Genomic DNA, 19,953 nt, shown 5'->3' with positions numbered 1-19,953 from the left:
TCAACCATGAATTTCCCTTTGGTACTCCGCCTCCGGTCTTGAGGGTCTATCTCGAGGTGTTGGGTTTTCTTTGGTACATAGCATGGACCGAGGGCATCGTGGCTCATCATGGCTCCGGAAAGACAAGAAAGAAAGCGGGAAACAAGGGGAGAGAAAAAAAAAAAAAAAGGGGGGGGGTTCATCGATGTACTCCATACCCGGAGGGTTTCCGTGACTTGATAGAAGCCATGTTGAATCCCTGCCAAACCGACCAATCAGATGCGGCGGCTTTAGCTCAGTTGGGAGAGCGTTAGACTGAAGTCAACTTCGGGAGTTCAAATCTAAAGGTCCTGCGTTCGATCCGCAGAAGCCGCATCCCTTTTCGCCTTTTTTGCGCCTTGCTATAGTACCTTGGGCTTCCCCTGGGGCTCCCCTGGTAGGGGTACCGTCAGAAGACGTCTGGGTTGGCTTGTTGGTTTCGTTTTTGTGAGAACGACCATGTAGATTGATAGATTATATAGATGTATTTCTGAGATGTTGGTGAGCATTATCAAACCCCCTGGCCCTCGAACATGACGAACAAGAGAGAGAGACAGAGAGAGAGAGAGAGAATGATGAGAAAGTCGACCGTCCCTGGAACGCCTGTTCCGTCGTCTCAATGCATCCCGAGTATATTCCGACATGCAGAGCGCTCCCCCCCACGTCTCTTCAACCCGCTGCCTAACCCCATGCCCCCTCCCTCCCTCGTGGCTAGGCTCGTCACTTGGTTCACCGAACCAGCTTACTCAGGATAACATAATCCGGCTCCCTCGTCTTGCCGCCCCGAAGCACCCGCGGCTCCGGCGAGATGTCGTCCTTGTCGAACCCCAGCTTGCGGTAGAACGCGAGGCCGCGGGCGTTGGAGAGGAAGCAGGTCAGCATGACCTTGTTGATGGGCGGGAGGTGCTGGGCGATCGTGGTGTGGAAGGACATGAGGAGCTTGCCGAGCCCCGTTCTAGCGAGCAATTCCCCGTTGGTTGTTAGACGTTCAAGCCTACGAGCAAGCAGCCATGGATATAGTAGAGCACGGCGCCCATCATCATCATCCTCCTCCTCCTCCTCATCATCATCCTAGTCACAAATCTTGCCCCCCCCCGAGACGAGCTCTCGAGGAAATGTACTCACCCTTGCAGCTCGGAATGAAGGTGAATCTCATAACAATAAATCACCGGCTCGCCTTCCTCGTACGTCGGCATGAGCGAGGTAAAGCCGCGGACGGCGCCCGTCTCCTTCTCCTTGACCAAGATGTACCGCAGATCAGGAGACCGCATCTCGTCGAGCTTCTTGCGGGGACGCCATTTCGCGCTCGAGGCTTCGTAGTCCTTGCGGCTGGTCTCCTCAATCAGACGGAAGCACGCGGCGAGGTCCGCCTCCGAGAGCCGGGGCTGGCCGACCAGGCTGATGGTGTGCTCGGCGTTGGTGAGGGGATGGGTCCAGGAGGTGGTCCAGCGGGTGTCTTGGGGCCTGGCGGTGGGTTAGCTCAAGGAGGAGGGGTTGGTCCATGAGAAGGGGGGGAAAGGCAGGGCAGGCTACAAGAGGTAGTCAGCGATGAACTGCTCGTCCGGCTTGCGGTTGGCGAGCTCGATCGCACATGGTGGTGGCTTCATGGTGAGCACAACAGGGGCCAAGTGATGGCTCAACGCCACACCGGCGCGCTCTCCGCCCGTCTCTTTCAGCCCGTTCCGTGAAAGCGAGCGCCCATGCGCCCTGCAGAGCCGTCAAGGCACGGGAGGGAGCTTGTGTCAGCTCGGCACGTTGGGCATTCCACCGGCGAGCAAGCCCCTGCGGCAGGCCAGAATGATGGGAGGGAGAGGGGGAGGGGTCTCTATCAACAGCGAGGGCGCACCAGAGAACAAAACGTTGCAAATGCCTTCGGAGGCGTATAAACAAGGGCTATCTTGACAGCGCTTCAACATCGGCCGGGTTGAGCTCCAGGGCACCGGCGACCGCACCGGGGCGCGTCTCCGCGTGTCTCCGCGCGAACCCTAACCCGGCTGCATCGCCAAGAGTGACTGACGTCTTAAACCACCACCACAACCACCACCAACCCTCACCCCGGAAATGCTTGGGGGTGTCGAGTCTTGAAGCAAGCTCGACGCCGGCGGCCATCTCTCACCGCAGCCTCTCCATCCAGCATAAGCCAATGGCTTGCGACCTGGCCAAGCTCACGTTTCCCTGACCCCTCTACGATCCCAAAATTTCTCTCGCGATTGATGCGCCCCCTCGCCGCCCCGTGCCGGTTCCTCCGCGCATATGGGACCTCCAGCTCGGGCCGAAAACCCCGTCTCAAGCCAGCGCTGACCCTGGAACACGTAGGTGTCTTAGCCGCCAAGACACTCATCACCGCTCGGAGCTGACCTGACACGCGAAACTCTGCCTCAGTTCATCCAGCGTTCGAGGGTGCTGTCCTTTTACCGCACGATCCTCCGGGGAGTGCGCCGCATCCCGGACCCCAAGACCCGCGCCGAAACGAAGAAGTTTGTGCGCGACGAGCTGGAGAGACGTCGCGGCGTGACCGATCTGGTGAGTCTGATAGGAGGAGCCTGAGATGCTACCGCCGTCCCCCTTACTGTTTTTTGTTGCTGTCGTCGTTCGCCTTCCTTCGCGCGGTTCATGCGTCAACCCTACTGCTGCTGCTGCTGCTGCTGCTGCTGCTGCTGCTGCTGCTACCGTTGCTGCTGCGACACGCCCCTGCACACGAATACCTGTCGAACGTGCCATTCGACATGCTGACCGGGAATGCGATTCAGGGCCACATCCGGTACCTTCTCTCCACGGGCAAGACGGAGTGGGAGAGCATGGAGAGGTACATTGGCGGTATGTAGGAGAGGAGCGCCTCCCAACCGGTAGCTAGCTGTATGAACATGTTTGCCGCCAGGCGGCTCCCACCTGGTGAGGGGCTGCCCTCCTGATGCGAGCCGCCCGCGGCCAAAAGCTCATGATACCCCGCTAGGCAGCTTCAAGGACGTAACGGCGTCTTGAGCCTGGAGGCCCAGCTGTTTTCCCCCTTCCACGCCACGACATATCGGCCCCCTTGCCACGTCTCTCTATACACCGTCTTGCCTGCCGCCTGCGGTATCGTACAACAACAACCACCGTGCGAGCCGAGCCTATGTCGTAAAATCGGCGGTTGTCTCCCCCACGGCTGCTCCCATCGCCTGCTAAAGCATTTCCATGTCCCATGTCTCTCCTATGCCATCCTCCATTCAGCCCTGGCGCTGCTTATGCCTCGGGTTGGCCGAGCATATCACGTAGCGGTAACCGTTGCCCCGCTTGTTCGCCTTGCGCCGGACGACCTGTTGCAAGACAAACAACCCGCCCCCGCCCCCAGATCAGCATTCATCCATGCGATTCATGTTCCGGAAAAAAGAATCAAGGCCGTTCTCGTGCCCTGACCCTCTTCTAGAGAGGTTTGTCTAGCCTTACCTTGCAATGCTCGCACCGCTTCTTGATCGCGCTCCGCACCTTCATCCCACGGACCTGCTGCGTCTGAAGGGCCGCGGTGCCGGCATTGGCTGGTGATGCCGCGGCGATCCTCTGGGTGGGTGCCCTCGTGGAGGAAAGGATGGCCTGAGACAGGCTGCGAGTTTGCTGCTGGGCGATCGGCTGGGCGGAGAGGGAGAGGGCGCGCATGGAGGCGGCGAGGGAGAGGGACCTGGTGGCGGTCGGGAGGGAGGAGCGGAGGGCTTGGAGGAGCGTCGCCATGCTTGCGGGTGGTCCGTCTCTTGGACCGGATGTGGAGAGGGCTGGTCGGAGGGTTCTGGGTCGGCGCGGAAAGGTCCTGACGGGAAAGGCTTCGGCGGCGCCAACGGAGCGGACCGGCCGACAGAATTCAAGATTCGGGTCCGGGGTTGGCCGTTGATGGCTTGGCGCCGTCACGTGGGGCAGCTTTCTTCAGTAGTACATACCCTAACCCTTGGGTGTGGAAATCCAACAAACATGCCACGACAACAAGGATTGCGTGCGGACCACGGGCCGTAGCGTTCCCGAACTTGGGGATGCTCTTAGTACTGTATTATAGTATGGTAGATTGGATGTGCAACTCCCACAACTAGAAATCTGCCACAGGATGCGTGAATGTCCAAAACTAAAAGAAAAAAAAAGAAGAAGTAGAGTGCCCTACCAAAAAGGGAACACCAAAGAATAAAAAACCATGGAGAAAAATGAAAAGAACAACTCCTCCTCCGGGAAGGCTCGAACTTCCAACCTCCTGATTAACAGTCAGACGCGCTAGCCAATTGCGCCACAGAGGACTTGTTCATTTGTTGTTGGATACGCCGGCCCCACATGGACGTTAAGACGGCCCGGCAGGGTTCCTCCGTGGACGCTTGAAAAGCAACTGCATCGACAACGCCAGGCATTTCTTGTGAGCTTGGGGAAAAGGAAGGGGAGAATAGAACGAGGAAAGCCGATGGACCAGTCTCAGGTTGAAACTGAACCATAGACAAGGCAACCCCCAAAGTAGTAGTTATATCATCACTCATCATCCCATCATCGCTCCGAACGAACTACACATCATGGCACGCCCCCCTTTCCCCCTCCCTCCCATGCAAAAAATATAGAAAAAAAAAAAAAAAAAAAAAAAAAAAAAAAAAACTCCTACGACCGAACCGCCACCGCCCCCCGGCCCCTCTAATCCCCCGTTGACCTTGACTCCTGGATACTGTTAGATGATATATCTGGGCCACTCTTTCTCCCCCCTCCCTTCTCGTCTCTCTCGTCACCGAGTCACCGACGGGCCGGGTCCTGGTCCTCCTTGATCAGGTCCGCGGCACGCTCCGCCACCGCGTACACCACGCTCTGGATATTTCCCGAGGGCTCGAGCGGGAACACGCTCGCGTCGACGATCCTCAGCCGCCTCACGCCGTAGACGCGCAGGCGCTCGTCCACGACGCCGCCCCGGTCCCTCGGCAGCATCCTGCAGCTCCCGCACAGGTGGAACACGGAGATCTGCCTCTGCCGCACAATCTCCCTCGCCGTCTCCAGGTCGTCGGCGCGGAGGTCCGGCACGCGCCGGCCGCCGGGCTTGAGCACCGCGCCGCCGAACGCGCCGTCCGGGCGCACCAGGCGCTCGACGAACTGCACGCCGCGGGCGAGCAGCTCGAGGTCGAGCGGGTTGCGGTTGTACCGGGGGTCCCAGGCGGGGGCGGCGCGCGGGTCGGCGGCCGTCGCGTGCACGCTCCCGCACGAGAGCGGGTGGTTGAGGATGGTCATGACGGTGACGTAGTTCTCGGGCAGCGCGGGGACGAAGTAGTCGCGCACGCTGGCCGCGTCGCGGGGGATGTGCACCTGGCTCGGGAACAGGATGTACTGGAACATGGGCTCGCGCGCGTCGGCGGCGAGCTTGCGGATGGCGCGGGCGCGCGGCGTGGCGAAGGAGCGCGGGTCGGCGGCGAGGATCGGGGCGAGCGACGGGTCGGCGACGCCGCGGGCGTCGACAAAGGGCGCGTACGCGGTGCTGATGGTGCTCTCGCCGAGCGGGCCCTCGCCGCGGCCGCCGGCGGCGTAGAGGTCGAGCAGGGCCTGGAAGGCGTCGGGGTCGCGGAGGGCGTCGGCCGAGGGGATGCCGTCGGCGACCTGGAAGCTCTGGCACACGATGGGGTGGTCCTGAAGGTGCTCGCCGACGTTGGGGTTGTCGACGACGACGGGGATGCCGAGCCGCTCGAGCAGCTCGCGCCCGCCGACGCCCGAAACCTCGAGCAGCTGCGGGGTCTGGAGCGCGCCGGCGGCGAGGATGACCTCGGCGCGGGCCGAGAAGCGCCGCCGCGTCCGGCCGTCCTGGGAGAGGACCTCGACGCCCGCGGCGACGGGCTCGCCGCCGCCGCGCGAGGCGGCGTCGAACAGGACCTTGGTCGCCAGCGTCTCGGTCAGCACGACGAGGTTGGGCCGCCGGGCCACCTCGGGCGGGTAGTAGGCGCTGGCGGCGAAGCTGCGGGTGTGGGAGGACGGGTCGATGGTCACGTGGTTCTGCATGGCCCCGAGGGCGGTGCCGTCCCGCGGGTCGGCCCGGGTCTCGAGGCCGAGCTCGGCGAACGCGTCGAGCCAGGCCTTGTTGGTGACGTTGTAGCCCTGGCAGTACGAGACCTGGACGGGCCCGTCCCCCGCGGGCTTGGCCTCGTCGACGTAGCGCAGGCCGAGGAGGTCCTTGGCCGGCCGCGGCGGGGCGTGGACGGTGGCCGACCTGCGAAAGTACGGCGCCAAGGCCTCAAAGTCCCAGCCCCGGTTGCCCATCTCGGCCCAGGCGTCGAGGCTCCCCCGCGATGGGTACACCATCATGAAGAAGTTGAGGGCGGAGCTGCCGCCGAGCATCTTGCCGCGGGCCTGGGGGATGCGCCGGTGGTTCAAGGATGGCTGTCGCGGCTTGGTTAGCCCCCATGCGGCACGTCCCGGGGAGAGCGGAAATGACCAGCCTGCGGCGTCGAGACGAACTGCCAGTCGTACTCCTCTTTGCCATACACGGCGGTGACAAGACCGGGCGTCAACACGAGCGGATCGGCCGTCTTGTCGGCGCCGGCCTCGACGACGAGAACGCGCACGCGGCTGTCCTCGCTGAGGCGGTTGGCAACGACCAGGCCGGCCGTGCCTCCGCCAACAACAATGTAGTCGAACGGCTGATCCAGGTGCATGGAACCCATTCCTAAGGAACTATACGGAGCCAACGAGGGAAGGCTTGGTATACGCAAACCAGGCGTTCGGTGTGCCGGTGTGCGGAGAGCGAGGCGTACACACGGGAAACAGCGCGGGCGGCACAGCTTATGCGAGGCCGCGGGTTCTACGCAGCGATTACAGCCAACAGGACGGCCAAGCGGCCCGATGCTCTCGGCCCGGGATTTCTTCGGCACCGCTCTATGGTCAGGGTCAGAGGAGAGAGCCGGCCGCGTCAAGGACGCAGGGGGGGGGGGGCGGCTCTCTCGCTTGGATGCAGCAAGCGGCTGAGCTGGAGGACGGCAGGATGGGTCAAGTCCCCCCAAAACAAATGGATGACAGATGGATCGATCCAATGACGGAATCAAAAAAAAGGTTCCGCAGCGAAACCCCCTCCCCCCCCAACATCACGAACGCGGTGCCTGCACCTCCTCTCTGCACCGCATCTCGGCTTGCGGGATGCCCTCCCGTCCTGTTTGTTCAGGCGAGCCGTGCGTCTTGTTGATGCCATCCCCCGAGTTTGGTTCCCTCGTTCTCTCATCCCCGGCGCGTCCAAGGTGGCGCGAGCATGCTGCTTCTCGCGTCACCCACCCACCTCCGCCCGCTGGGCGTTGTTACAAGCACGCGGTACTCAGTGCACACGTTGGAGCCTCGGAGGCCCTGTTGGCGGTGACGACGGTCGAAAAGAACGCGGAGGGGGAAAGGGGGTTGGCCTACGGCTTGCGAAGATGCATTCGGATGCTGTTTGTACGACGTTGCCGTCTAAGTTGTTCCCCAGAGCCAGGCCGGTTTGGCGCCGGCCATGTATACTGTGTAGTATTTCTATAGTACCTTTTTTATCCTTCCCCCGGAGGGCATAGCGCTTATACGCAGTAGTACCGTGTACTGCGTATGTTGGCTCGCATGGTTTGCCATGTTTTGCTTGCAGAAGTGCGGTGTACGCAGTGCTGTGTATGTTTCGAGTCCCGGCAAGGGGGAGGGGGGTGGTCCAACGGGAAACCCAGGTTGGACGACGGGACGAGATGCAGAAAGGCGATAATAGTTATTAGTGGAGCTGTTTGGTCGACATGGATGGTGGATCGTCTTGCGCGACTCAGACGCGGCGTCCCAGGGCGGGACGGTAATCTTAGGAGTCGGGGCCCGCTGTGGAGTGATTTTCGCGGTGGTGTGGAGATGGAGGCGGCCCTCTTGGCGGTTCATATCCCGGACAGGGAACCGATGACAACCGGCGGATGGATCCCAACCAAACCTCACAAGGCCCGGGGCTGAGTCGTGAGACGGTATGCTTGTCAAGGTTCAAGAAGGGTCCGACAGCGTACTATAGTAATAACGAACCGCACCGGCAGACTTCTCCTGGCTTGATCAACCACTATTACACAGTACACAGGAGTTTGTTATCCCCAACCTCGTCCCGTCCTGACTCTGATCGTCCACAATCGTCAACCAAGCAGGCCGTTGACGGGAGGGGGAACTTTCTCGCAGCAGCCACAACGCGAAGAGAGACCATGGCCACAGGGTGGCTTCTTGCCACCAATGTCTCTGATGGGCTGTGCGGTACGGTACTTGGCTTCGCGCTAAGCCAAACCCCCGAGAAGTGGGCGTGTGAGGAGCGAGGAGCATGAGTGTCTTGGTTCAGGGTAAGACTGCAGTCCCTGGCCTGGCGCCTTGGGCCCCGAAACCCTGCGCTACACGATAGTACAGTACAATATGGTACCGCAGCACACGGTATCCTATACCATAGCACTATACTATACACTCAAACGCGCCACCGGGACTTCCGCATCCACTCCTCCCAACCTCACGCGACTGGCCGGGAAAGGCTCCCGGGCCCCAACGGTTGCGAAGGGATCTGCATGTCAAGTACGAACCTGGGAAACCAGGGCATGTTTGAGTGTTTCCCCCCCCCCCCCCCCCCCCCCCCTCCCGCGTCGCCGTCGCGCCCCTCTCGCCGTATCGACGCCGCACAGCTCCGGGGGCAACCGGGTACACACTAGACTTTTGCTTCCCAGCGCCGTCCCGTCCGCCATCTCTCGAGGCGCTCTGCTGCGTACGTACTATACAGGGCAGTCCTATGCGTGCCGGGCCGTGTCACGAAGCGGAGCTTGACGCCGCGTGCACTCCACCACGGGTTTGAGCGAGTTGCCTCTCTGCCTTCATCTCGCAGAGGTTCGATACCCTGCTTACCATCCTTTGTTCGCCCACCGTGGCCGCCGTCGGGCCGGCGATGCCGACGTTGGATCCAAGGCCTCAACTCGGATCCTTTCGCCCGGGCGCTCCTGTTGGAAACCGGGGACACGCTTACTATACGCTGCCGTGCACGTACTGCGTACGCAGTACTATACACGGCACGCGCGCATCCCATCCGAGGCCTGAGCCGTTGAAACTGGTACAGTGTCTCTCATGCATGGGATCGTCAGCCCGTATCTTTTGTCGAGATGTTGACTGGCCATTCCAGACATGTTGCGTCTGTTCTAATTTCGACGGGACTGCCTCGGTACCTATCATGGCCCTCCTCTGGACATGGGGGGGCGTCAGTCTCCATCGCCCCTGGGTTGGACCAAGGAAACCTAGTCCAAGTCCTTTGATGCATGTCCCGATTTGAGCCTCACGCAGGTCATCTGGAAGTTCCCAATTCCCATCAACCGGGCATGGGGGCCGGGCCCTTTGAGCAACGTCGGACGGAGGCCGCTACTATACACGGTACACAGCAGCTGTTCCCCGCCGACGGCATCCTGTCCCAATCTCTCTCTCTCCTCTCGGCGTCGGGGGAGGACAGGGTAGGGTAGAGACAATCGATCGGATCTTCCCTGCGCCACAGGTCGGGCCAGACCCCACGCTCTGTAGCACGCAAACGGCAGACCACCACGCATTTTCGGACCTGTGTCTACCCCGTACGCGCCTCCTTTTGCTTCTTTATGCATATCAAATCACCGATCGCGGCGCCAAGACGAGGGCAGGGCCAAAGGACAGCCTTGACGTCCGGGCCGACCGCAGGACGACGGCTTTGTACCACCCAGAGAGAGAGAGAGAGCCTTGCCATGCTCTTGGAGGGACGCCGTGTCACCACCCGTCCCGCCGCCGCGCCGTGTCCCATCCCCATCCCCATCCCCATCCCCATCCCCATCCCCATCCCCATCCCCATCCGGCTCCCTCAGGGTTCGGTCCTCCAGCCGCGTTGCCAGAGACAGAGTCTGACTCTGGATCAGCGATTGCCGGTCCGCCCGAGGAGGGGGTCAACCACCTGGTGCTCGGTATACTTATATCGCATCCGCCCCGCCCCACCAAGGCTCCGGCTTCTATCCTTTCGTTCCTTTGGTGGCTGGTATCCCGCGGCACCAACCGTACGCATGAACCCCGTCGAGCCCTGCGGCCCCAGACCACTGCGACCCCTCCTCCTCAGCACGACCACGCCCCCCTCCGAGGCGGCACCATGTTCGACTATGTCGAGTTCCCGGCGCTGCCCATCGTCAAGGCGCACCTCGCCATCAACTGCGTCATCGCCCTCTTGGCCACCGGCACCGTCGTCCTTCGCCTCATGGCCCGCTTCACCACGGGCGCCGGCCTCTGGTGGGATGACTACCTCGTCCTCCTCGGCCTGCCGCAGGCCATCGGCATGCTGATCATCCAGGGACTTTGTAAGTACGCTCGGGCGGGAGGATGCCGAGGGAGGCGGATGGCACGCCGCCGCGGTCGGCTCGGCCGCCTACGCGTTGTGTGCATCGGCATTGGGGGGGGGGGGGGGGGGCGGAGGGGGGGATCATGTTATGTGCGCGGCGGACACGGCTGACGCGACCGCCGTCGGTGGTTAGGGCTGCCCATGGGCGTCGGCTACGACATGCCCGAGACGCTGCCCAACCTCCAGCTCATCCTCAAGCTGCTCGTGGCGTACGAGCTCATCTACGCGACGTCCATCGGCACCGTCAAGCTCAGCGTCATGTTCTTTTACCTGCGCGTCTTTGTCAACCGCGGCCTGCGCCTCGCCACCAAGATCTTCCTCGGCTTCGTCGTCGCCTGGAGCTTCGCCAACGTCCTCCAGGTCTTCCTCATCTGCCGCCCCTTCGCCAAGACGTACACCCCCGAGCTCGAGGGCGTGTGCGGCAACCAGATCGCCTCCTTCATCGCCATCGGCGTGTTCAACATCGTCACCGACATCTTCATCATCGTCATGCCGCTGCCGACCGTCTGGAGCTTGAAGATGTCGACCCCGACCAAGCTGGGTCTGACGGCCGTCTTTGTCGTGGGTTTGCTGTACGTTGTGTGCTTTCGTAGTGCAAAAACGCATCCATTTTTTCCCCCCTGCCCCTCCTTTTTACCAGACAAGAGAAGAAACAAGCCAAGATCTCTAACATGATGGTTATCCTTTTTGCTCCCCTCCCCGCCCCCCCCCCCCCCAACGCAGAGTCAGCATCATCGCCGTGATCCGCATCGTCACCCTCACCCAGCTCGACATGGAAAACCTCACCGGCACCATGGTCTGGGCCGACTTTTGGTCCGCGACCGAGCCGCTGCTGGCCGTCCTGTGCATCAGCCTGCCGATGCTGGGCTCGCTCGTGTCGCGCTGCGTCGGGCGGCGCTCGAGCGCCATCTACTTTGCCGGCGGCAGCGCGTCGCCCAACGGCTCCGACAACACGGCCGCCATCATCACCATCGGCGGCAGCCACAAGGACGGCTCGGTGGTGGGCATGAGCAAGGTCCGCAGCATCGACGGCATCCACGGCGACGAGGACGGCTTCGGCGACAGCGACACGCACATCCCGCTCGAGAGCCTCTACGCGGCGAACCACCGGGTGCACTACGAGTCGGTCGTGGAGACGGGGGCGCCGGCGGCCGCCCTGGAGGACATGACGCCGTCGACCAAGACGACGGCGTCGGCCGCGGGGCACAACCGCCACGGGTCCAAGCAGGCGTACCAGCCGGCCGCCGAGCACGAGGATAGCCACAGCGGGTCCGACGTCGGGCTGACGTCGGCGGCCCAGAGGGGGGAGAGGGGGTTGGAAGGGGGGGGGATACGCGTGCAGACGAAGTGGAGCATCACGAGAAGTTGATCTTTTCTTTCTCTCTCTGTCTCTCTCTCTCTCTCTCTCTCTCTCTCTCTCTCTCTCTCTCTCGTATCAACCATCTTTTCCCCACCCTGGAGGGTGTGTTATCTTTGTTGCGATCTTAGCATTATACCCTTATTTTGTCATGCCCTCGGGGATAATCGGGTGCTGGAACATCGAGTCGGGAAAACGATGGCGGAGTTGGACGGGATATTAGATACATCTTGGTACGAGGATCATGAATCGAAATGAAAATGACCCTTTTTGAACATATACACACACACACACACACACACACACACACACACACACACACACATGCTACACGGTATAATAGTGTACACACAAAAGACCACGCGGGAAAAGACATTTTTCTTTCACGGGTTTCACCGGGATGAGGTAGGGTATGCTGGAGGAGCGCAGGTCTGACCGTCTGACCATCCATGGCCCGGTAGCTACTCTGTACACAGCAGGTAATCAGTCGAGTCGACTCAAGATTAGATGGATTTTCTTTTATTTTTTATTTTTTTTTATTTTTTGCTTTGCCCTCCTCTTGGCTCCAACGAACCCTGGACCTGGTACAAAAAGTACTGTGTATGCCATGGTTCAAAGTTTAGTTTAGATGATCACAAACATGCCCGGTTTTGGCCGTTGTGTCATGCGGTCAGAGACAAGTAATAATGAATGTGCTTTCCCGGCCGCCATCCACACCCCCCCCCCCCCCCCCACTCCCACCCAATATTAACAACAACAACAACAACAACAACACGCTCTTGTTGTCTCTGCCCCTGCTCAACCCAAAACACCATTGACATTGACGCGTCTTCTGTGTGTGCTGTGCAGTATAGTATCGTATATTACTACACAGCACACAGCATAGCAGCATGGGGAATTGCCGATGCTCCCTGTCCTCTCATGCCGTTCCATGGTCTGTACTACGCAGTATACGCAGCATACTGCGTACTATACGATGCAGGATACGATGAGGCGCACGCCCGGGCGGCAGGCCTACCCCGCGGACGTCGGAGAAGGCGGTTCTTGTGGCACACGGCTGCAGGATGACCCAAGACGCCGCCGAAGCAGAAGCAGAAGCAGGCGCAGAAGCGTGCGCAGAAGCGGGCGCGGACAGATGCAGGAGATGGCGCTGTCATGCGGGCTGCGCCACCGCCGTCAGGCGGCCCCCGAACCGTCCACCGAGACGCGGAGCCCAGCTGGAGAGGACCAGGGGCGGGCACGGCTGCCGTCGGGAGGGAAGATCGGCTGTGGGGTAGGATGGCGCGTGGCCGTTGTTTCGTCTCGTTTTGCCTCCGAGGGACGCGGGAGCAGATGTGCGGCGTGGAGGTGTATTGTGTTTTAGTTACTACCAGTATGTCCTTGGTAGTTGGGGCGCCCAAGACGGGCTGCCCTGCTCTCGCCCGATGAGCATGGACTGCGAGGCGGGATGCTGTGGCGGCCGGCCGCGCATGCAGGGTCGGACGGCAGTGGCTGCCACCGGTACGTGCTCTGATTCACCTACGTGCTCCATGTTGGGGGGCATGTGCCGTACCGCTTGATGCCTCCTGTAGCAGGTTGAAACACGCCTGGAGAGACGCAGCGGGAGCGGGCATGGAGATCACGGGTAGGCAACCCGTGCGCCTGTGTGCGCAGCACGGAGGAGATGGATGGCACAGGGACCTCATGGGCCAAGTGCTGGGCAGAGGGCACAGAAAGACCAAGGGAACAACAACAGCATGTCGTAGGGGACGAAGAAGGAGGTTGTCATGGCAATTCATGAGATGCCGGCCCAGCGTTGGCGCCACCGCCAACCCCCGGGGAGGGGAGGGGCCTCGAGGAAAGATGCGGCTTCCGACAGATCATATCTTGGTCCCCCCCACCTTGGCCGCCCTCTCTGCCCTCTTCTTCCGGATCGCCGTGCTGCTGATCTTGGAAGCGTACTGGTCCGCCGTCGCCGTTGCCGTCGCCGTCGCGGAGATCGACGCGGCCGGGGCCTCTTCGGCATCCAGCACGTCCACCTCGTAAACCGCGAGCGCGTTCCATCCCTTCTTTGCCCTCTCCTCGTTGACCGCCTTGCCGCCCTCTCTCGTCTCCCCCGAAACCACCAGCGCCTGCATGTCCTCGACGGTGATGGTCGGCCCGAACGCATCCTGGATGCACACGCAGAGCACTTCGATCGTCCCGCCGCGGAAGGCGGCGCGCATCTGCTCGCCCGCGGGGGTCTCCTCCACGGGGTAGGAGGCAGCACCAGCAGCACCAGATTGGCCCTCGTCCCTCCACCCGCGCGGGTTCAGCTCGAGCAGCTGCGCCAGGAAGGCCATGACGTTGCGGGCGCGCTGGGCCCACGGCTGGACGTGCTCGGCAAACTTCTTGTTGCGCAGCATCTCGTCGCCCGTGATGCCGATGATGTAGCGGCCGGGCGGCGAGGAGGACGAGGGGCCCGTCTCGCGGGGCACCTGCAGGAGGAGCGCGCCCGCGGTGAGGAGGAGCTTGTGGCCCGGGTGGAGGTAGTCAAAGGTGCCGCCGAGGCAGACGGTTGGGTAGGTGGGGGTGAGGGCGGCATCGCCGCCGCGGTCGTTGTTCGTCTTGCCGGAGGCGATGTTCAGGGTGAGGCCGCTCTCGACGGGGATGAGCTGGTCCTGGCGGAGGGTCTGCCGGCCCTCCAAGAACCCGAGGTAGGCGTGGTAGACGTCGAGGGCGAGCTCGCTCCTGGGGCTGAAGATGTAGCGCCAGGGGAAGTAGGCCGAGGCGAAGGTGGGTAGATCGACGACGATGGTATTGTTCGGCTCGATGCCGGGCCGGAAGCCAGCGGGAAAACGCCTGTCCCGGCCGTGGTCGATGAGAAGAACGGTGGCGTCAACGGAGCCGGGCCCGCCGTCCACCTCGGTGGGGATGCCAAGCTGGGCGCACACGGCGGCGAGGAGGGAGTAAACGCCGGCGACGAGGGACTGGGCCTGGGGCCATGAGAAGGCCTTGGAGCGGATGAGCTGGCCTTGGAGAAGGGGGCATGGTATGGCGATGATGAGCCTGGCCGGGCCCGAGGGCCGTCTTAGCCGGTCGAGGGCGGCCTTGAGCGAGGGTCGGTAGGCAACGTTGAGAGCATCGCGGTTGGCGGGGTCAGGAGGGTAGGGGAGGAAGAGGAGGGATGGCCAGTCCTCTTGGCTCATGATGATTTGGAGGTCCGCTGAACGTGAGCGCTTTGCGGGTTTGGCTGTTGGTGCGTTGAGCGTCTGCGTGGTGGAGCGGTTGGCGTTGGGATGCTGGCTGAGGTGAGGTGGTCAGGAGATGGGGTTCGCTTTGGTCTATTATTCAAGCCGAGGTCCAGGTAAAGCAAGGCCGGCGGGCAACTTTCGGGGAGCAGGCAATGGGCGTAGTCGAGACGTCAAAGACGTCACGAAAAGGGATGCTAATTCCGAAACCCGAAAAAAAAGGCAACAGAGGGAACCGCTTGGAAAAGTATCTCGTGGAAACGAAGAATGCGAATGGCAATGAACGGGAGTGTAGGTCGCTAGCTAGGTAGATGGCTTGGACAGTTTCGCTTTCATTCCTGCAAGGCCCCAACCAGAGATAGGTACGCAGTACAATGAAAGGGAGAGGGTTTACTAGTAGACTATTCACTAACCAGCGCCAGCCGCGTTCCCATTGGCTTCTTCCAAGTTGCCGGGCCGGGTTTTCATGGAATGAGCCATGGCAGCTCCATGACGGCGGGGGATGCTGGGCAGCTAGGGACCTACCGATAGGTATAGTTACCTCTTGAGGTACGCAGTATTACATGTGGTACGGGCCCCTACCCAAGTCAGTTTGAGTGGAGTTACAATACTTTACCTAGGTAGGTCATTTGTATTGCGTTCTTGCAGGTGGTCGAGTTGAGCAGCGCTGTATTGTAGCAGCGAATGAACCGGACCGCAACATGCCTCAAGGAACTCGGTAACTAATAGCAAGTCGGATTGCAATCATCAACAAACAGCTCACAGCAACAACAACAACGACAACAACCCCCGTCGCTTACGTGAGAGGTTCGATGCCCGAGGGTTGCCCTTGGACCATGCCCGGCCTTTCCGGAGAGAGAGAGAGAGAGAGAGAAAGAGTTGGCTCCAAGCTCCCGCTTCAAGATAGGTCCCATTGCCCGAGCTCAGAGGGGAGAGAGGTACAAGAGTCCCATAGTTAGCGAACAGGACGACTTTGATTCCATGGAGGGAACAGCGGGGCATCGACTTTCTTGAACCCGCCAGATCCAGCGTTAACGGGGCCCATGCAGCCAATCAAAGCTCTTCGTTGGGCCCCGCCGCGGCTGGTCCGGCCCCCCTCCTGGTCCCTCCTGGTCCCTCTTGGTCCCTCTTGGTCCCTCCTGGTCCCTCCGCATCCCAGCAGCGGTCGGCGGGACGTCAATGTTGCTGCCAGACCCCATCCATCGACCTCGATCTCGACCTCGACTTCGGTGGGCAGGACTTTACGGATTCTCGCCCCGTCCTCCGGCCGAGATCCTCCTCCACTCTCCGAGCCTCGCCAGATCTCTGACAGGGCGGTTGTTCCCCTGGCCCGCCTTCCCTGCGGCTGCCCTCTGGCCCTGTGCGGCCCTGAATCGCGGCTCTCTTGACCTGACGCTTTGGACCACAAACGGGGAAAACGCACGCATGGGCATGGGGGAACACGAGCACCACCGCGACTAGGTACAACCACGCCCACGACCACGACGACCACGAGACCTCGAGACCACGAGACCCATCTATTGCAACGGCTGTAGAGACGACCGCCGTCGCAACGCCAGGCCGAATTCCCCGATCGTCCTAGGATCCGCGCACCGTCCGTTCCTTCGCCGCTTCGCACCGTTGCTCCCACACCTCGCCTCACCTCACCTCACCTCACCCTCTTCGCCGGCTCCAATGCACCCGGCGCAGCAGCAATACCAGTCGGGGCCGCCCCGGCGGCAAGGCACCCTGTCGTCGCAGCACGACGAGCTCCACATGTCTTCGGGCATGGCCCATCCAGGCCAGCAGCCCATGTCGTCGCGCGACTACCCGTCCTCGAGCGCTCCGCATATCAAGCTCGACCAGGCCTCGCCCGGCGCCTCCAAGCACACCAGCTACCCGGCCCATAGCTCCGTCATCGTCCCCAACGTGCTGCAGCCCGGCGGCCTCGCCAACCATCCCCCCACAATACCCTCCAACAGCAACCCGGCAGCGCCGCTGCCCAGCATGCAGCACCCGCCCGACTACCCGTCGCACCAGCACCCGGCCCAGGCCAAGCCGGCATCGCTCAACGTTTCGCATTCCTACTCGCGCTCCAGCCCCTCGGCCCCCTACGACGCCTCGACCGGCGGCGGCAGCGGCGGCGGCGGCGGCGGCGGCGGCGGCGGCGGCGGCTCGGGCTACCTCCCTTACACCCCGACCACGCCGGGCGGCAGCGCGACGGCATCCTCGTCGCAGTACATGTCCCCGACCGAGCCCAAGTACAATGCTCCCTCGTCTTCCTCCACCTCGGCCCGGAACCTTCACAACACCCCGCTCGGCCTCCACGACATTCGCCCCCGGGCCGACTCGAGCCTCTCGGACGGCGTGCCCGGCGCACCCTACGAGCTGGCCCACCTGACGCCGCGCACGAGCAACTACGTGGCGCCGTGGGCCCTGTACGCCTTTGACTGGTGCAAGTGGCCCCCCCAGGCCAACGGCGCCGGAAAGCTCGCCATCGGGAGCTACCTGGAAGACGGCCATAATTTTGTGAGCTCTTGTCCCCGCTCTTGACCGCGAGCCCCGCGCATCCCAGACTCAAAACAAAAGAAACGATGCAGCGTGCTGATGCTCGAGCCTCCCACTGCAGACCCAAATCCTCGACGCCCACTTCTCCCCGACCCCGTCCGATGTCTACGTGCCCGGCGGGTCCAAATGGACCATGGACTTCACCAAGGTCGCCGAGGCCACCCACACCTACCCCGTCACCCGCCTGCTGTGGGAGCCGCCTTCCTCCCAGAAGCAGTCCGCCGACCTTCTCGCTACCTCGGGCGACCACCTCCGCCTGTGGTCGCTGCCCTCGGACCCTCACCCCGCGACCCCGGGGTCGTCGATCACGTCGCGATCCGGCCGGGAGGTGGCCCCCGTCACCAAGCTGACGCCCCTGGCGCTCCTGTCCAACTCCAAGACGCCCGATCACACGGCGCCCCTGACGTCGCTGGACTGGAACACCGTCAGCACCAGCCTCATCATCACGTCGAGCATCGACACGACCTGCACCATCTGGGACATACCCTCGCTCACGGCCAAGACGCAGCTCATCGCCCACGACAAGGAGGTGTACGACGTGCGCTTCTGCGCCCACAGCACCGACGTGTTTGTCAGCTGCGGCCAGGACGGCAGCGTGCGCATGTTTGACCTGCGCAGCCTGGAGCATAGCACCATCATTTACGAGCCCACAGGCAAGGAGGAAAGAGGTAAGTTTTCTGTTTTTTTTTTAGAAAAAAAAATAAAAAAAAAAAAACACAAAAACTCTTGGCCATCGACCTGCCAGCAAAGACCAAGGCTAACGTCGCGCTTGTTGCGCTTTTTGCCACGGCAGACGCCAACGGAGGCCGCATCTCGCCCACCCTCGCCCAGCAAACCCTCTCGAACCCCCCGCCCCTCCTGCGCCTGGCCACGTCCCCGCACGACACGCACCTTTTGGCCACCTTTGCTCAGGACTCGCACGTCATCCGCATCCTCGACGTCCGCCAGCCCGGCCAGGCGCTGCTCGAGCTCCGCGGCCACGCCGGCGCCGTCAACTGCGTCGAGTGGTCCCCCCTGCGCCGCGGCACGCTGGCCTCGGGCGCCGACGACTGCCAGGTGCTCATCTGGGACCTGATCAACTCCGGCTCGACCGGCGGCAGCGGGCAGGCGCTGAACGGCGCCGGCGCGGGAGGGACCGGCGGCGCCGGCGGGGCCGGTGCCAGCGGTGCCAGCGCCGGCGACAACGTGAGGAGCCCCATCGCGAGCTGGCAGTGCGAGTACGAGGTGTGCAACCTGGGGTGGACGCCAAGGTTGGCCTCCAACGACTATGGCGAGTGGCTTGGCGTGAGCGCGGGGAGGGGGATTTGGGGAGTGAGGCTATGATGGAGTTGGTTTTCTTTTTTTTTTTGTTCGCTTTTTTTTGTTCAAAACAAAAAAGAGAGAATCTTTGGTAGGGTAGGGTCGGGTAGGGTACGGTAGGGTAGTGGGGTGTAAAAGAGGGGGAGGGGGGGAGGGGGGAGGAGGGGGGTTGTTTTTCTGTACTTGATCGAGAGAGAGAGTAAGAAGCGGAGGCGACGAGATGGGGATGGTCAAGGGAGAGAGAGTGAATAAGAGAGAGAGAGAGAGAGAGATATGATGCATGATGTGTGTATGTATGTGTATATGTATGTATGTGTGTGTGTGTGTGTGTGTGCGTGCGGGTATGGTGGTGGCAGTGTCCCCGACGGCAAAAGATGAGGGCGCGGGTGATGGCGGTTGCTGAGAAACATGTAGCATGCAGCTCGCTGCCTACCCACCTGCCTACCTACCTATCTACCTACCTACCTCACTACCTAGGTAGAGCCCCCCTTGCCTTTGGTAGGTAGGTGGGTAGGTGGCTGGCTGCGCGAAGCTGAGCGGGAAGGGTGACGAGGCGATCATCCCTGTGCAGGCCCGTCACGACAACGACAAGTAACAAGGGAGGTGTGTCTGCTGGTTTTGGAAATGTTGATCGGATTGCGGGTGCAGAGCAGCAGGAGCTCGAGCTCGAGCTCGGGCGAGAACCAAAGAGAAACACAGGAAAGGCTGCGAAAACAAAATAAAAAAAGAAAAAGAAAGAAAAGGCCGACGACGCTGATGGCGTCGGGGATATATATCATCATGTCTTGAGCGGTCTGCGATGCGACGTCGAGGGTGCTCCGACTCGGCGTACCGTGTGGTTGTCTTCGCTCTCGGTGATTCATCTTTCTCTCTGTATTATGTGTTCATATCAAATTACCATGTCACCCCCTTTCTCCCTCCTATGGACTTGCTCCGAAGAAGGGCCTTTGACGGAGGAGGGCTTGTTATCAGCTGCTCCGACGACACAACGCCTTGATCCGAGCCAGCGCCCATGGCACCGCTGCGGTCATCATGACGCTCTACTCCAGTTCTGCTCAATTGTGCACAACACGGGCGAAGAAGGCCACAACAAAGGTGTGCCTGATGGCGAACCCCAGAGGCTGATTTCTCATCATGTTTTTCATTTTGCATATCTAAGTCGTCGGCCCATCCAAAGCAGATTGTCGCAGCGTGCTCGCTCC

General features: G+C 61.6%; 7 protein-coding genes and 2 non-coding genes across 9 annotated transcripts; 4 read left to right on the top strand and 5 right to left on the bottom strand.

The window, feature by feature from the left end:
* The first annotated feature begins 263 nt into the window (after positions 1–263).
* VTJ83DRAFT_t79 lies at positions 264–354 on the top strand. Its single transcript has one exon. It is a non-coding gene; the product is annotated as a tRNA-Phe (tRNA).
* Positions 355–747: 393 nt separating this feature from the next.
* Positions 748–1,625, bottom strand: VTJ83DRAFT_3064 (uncharacterized protein; the record flags this gene model as incomplete). The annotated part of the gene is made up of 3 exons (XM_071009404.1): positions 748–973; positions 1,144–1,482; positions 1,552–1,625. 3 exons carry the CDS (start codon positions 1,623–1,625, stop codon positions 748–750), a joined length of 639 nt encoding a protein of 212 aa, XP_070866945.1.
* Positions 1,626–2,231: 606 nt separating this feature from the next.
* Positions 2,232–2,843, top strand: VTJ83DRAFT_3063 (uncharacterized protein; the record flags this gene model as incomplete). Its single annotated transcript, XM_071009403.1, has 3 exons — positions 2,232–2,330; positions 2,401–2,541; positions 2,769–2,843. 3 exons carry the CDS (start codon positions 2,232–2,234, stop codon positions 2,841–2,843), a joined length of 315 nt encoding a protein of 104 aa, XP_070866944.1.
* Positions 2,844–3,224: 381 nt separating this feature from the next.
* Positions 3,225–3,723, bottom strand: VTJ83DRAFT_3062 (mitochondrial 54S ribosomal protein bL36m; the record flags this gene model as incomplete). The annotated part of the gene is made up of 2 exons (XM_071009402.1): positions 3,225–3,314; positions 3,445–3,723. 2 exons carry the CDS (start codon positions 3,721–3,723, stop codon positions 3,225–3,227), a joined length of 369 nt encoding a protein of 122 aa, XP_070866943.1.
* A 474-nt stretch (positions 3,724–4,197) lies between these two features.
* VTJ83DRAFT_t57 lies at positions 4,198–4,271 on the bottom strand. Its single transcript has one exon. It is a non-coding gene; the product is annotated as a tRNA-Asn (tRNA).
* Positions 4,272–4,746: 475 nt separating this feature from the next.
* On the bottom strand, positions 4,747–6,653 carry VTJ83DRAFT_3061 (uncharacterized protein; the record flags this gene model as incomplete). The annotated part of the gene is made up of 2 exons (XM_071009401.1): positions 4,747–6,369; positions 6,444–6,653. 2 exons carry the CDS (start codon positions 6,651–6,653, stop codon positions 4,747–4,749), a joined length of 1,833 nt encoding a protein of 610 aa, XP_070866942.1.
* A 3,440-nt stretch (positions 6,654–10,093) lies between these two features.
* Positions 10,094–11,708, top strand: VTJ83DRAFT_3060 (uncharacterized protein; the record flags this gene model as incomplete). Its single annotated transcript, XM_071009400.1, has 3 exons — positions 10,094–10,298; positions 10,473–10,911; positions 11,063–11,708. The coding sequence occupies 3 exons, from the start codon at positions 10,094–10,096 to the stop codon at positions 11,706–11,708; spliced, it is 1,290 nt and encodes a 429-aa protein (XP_070866941.1).
* Positions 11,709–13,555: 1,847 nt separating this feature from the next.
* VTJ83DRAFT_3059 (uncharacterized protein) lies at positions 13,556–14,863 on the bottom strand (the record flags this gene model as incomplete). The annotated part of the gene is made up of 1 exon (XM_071009398.1): positions 13,556–14,863. The coding sequence occupies one exon, from the start codon at positions 14,861–14,863 to the stop codon at positions 13,556–13,558; it is 1,308 nt and encodes a 435-aa protein (XP_070866940.1).
* A 1,716-nt stretch (positions 14,864–16,579) lies between these two features.
* VTJ83DRAFT_3058 (uncharacterized protein) lies at positions 16,580–18,775 on the top strand (the record flags this gene model as incomplete). Its single annotated transcript, XM_071009397.1, has 3 exons — positions 16,580–17,413; positions 17,514–18,120; positions 18,246–18,775. The coding sequence occupies 3 exons, from the start codon at positions 16,580–16,582 to the stop codon at positions 18,773–18,775; spliced, it is 1,971 nt and encodes a 656-aa protein (XP_070866939.1).
* Positions 18,776–19,953: the final 1,178 nt, after the last annotated feature.

This window comes from Remersonia thermophila, chromosome 3 (assembly GCF_042764415.1).
Source record: "Remersonia thermophila strain ATCC 22073 chromosome 3, whole genome shotgun sequence".
NCBI classification, from domain to species: domain Eukaryota; kingdom Fungi; phylum Ascomycota; class Sordariomycetes; order Sordariales; family Chaetomiaceae; genus Remersonia; species Remersonia thermophila.
This window is presented reverse-complemented; position numbering and strand designations above follow the sequence as displayed.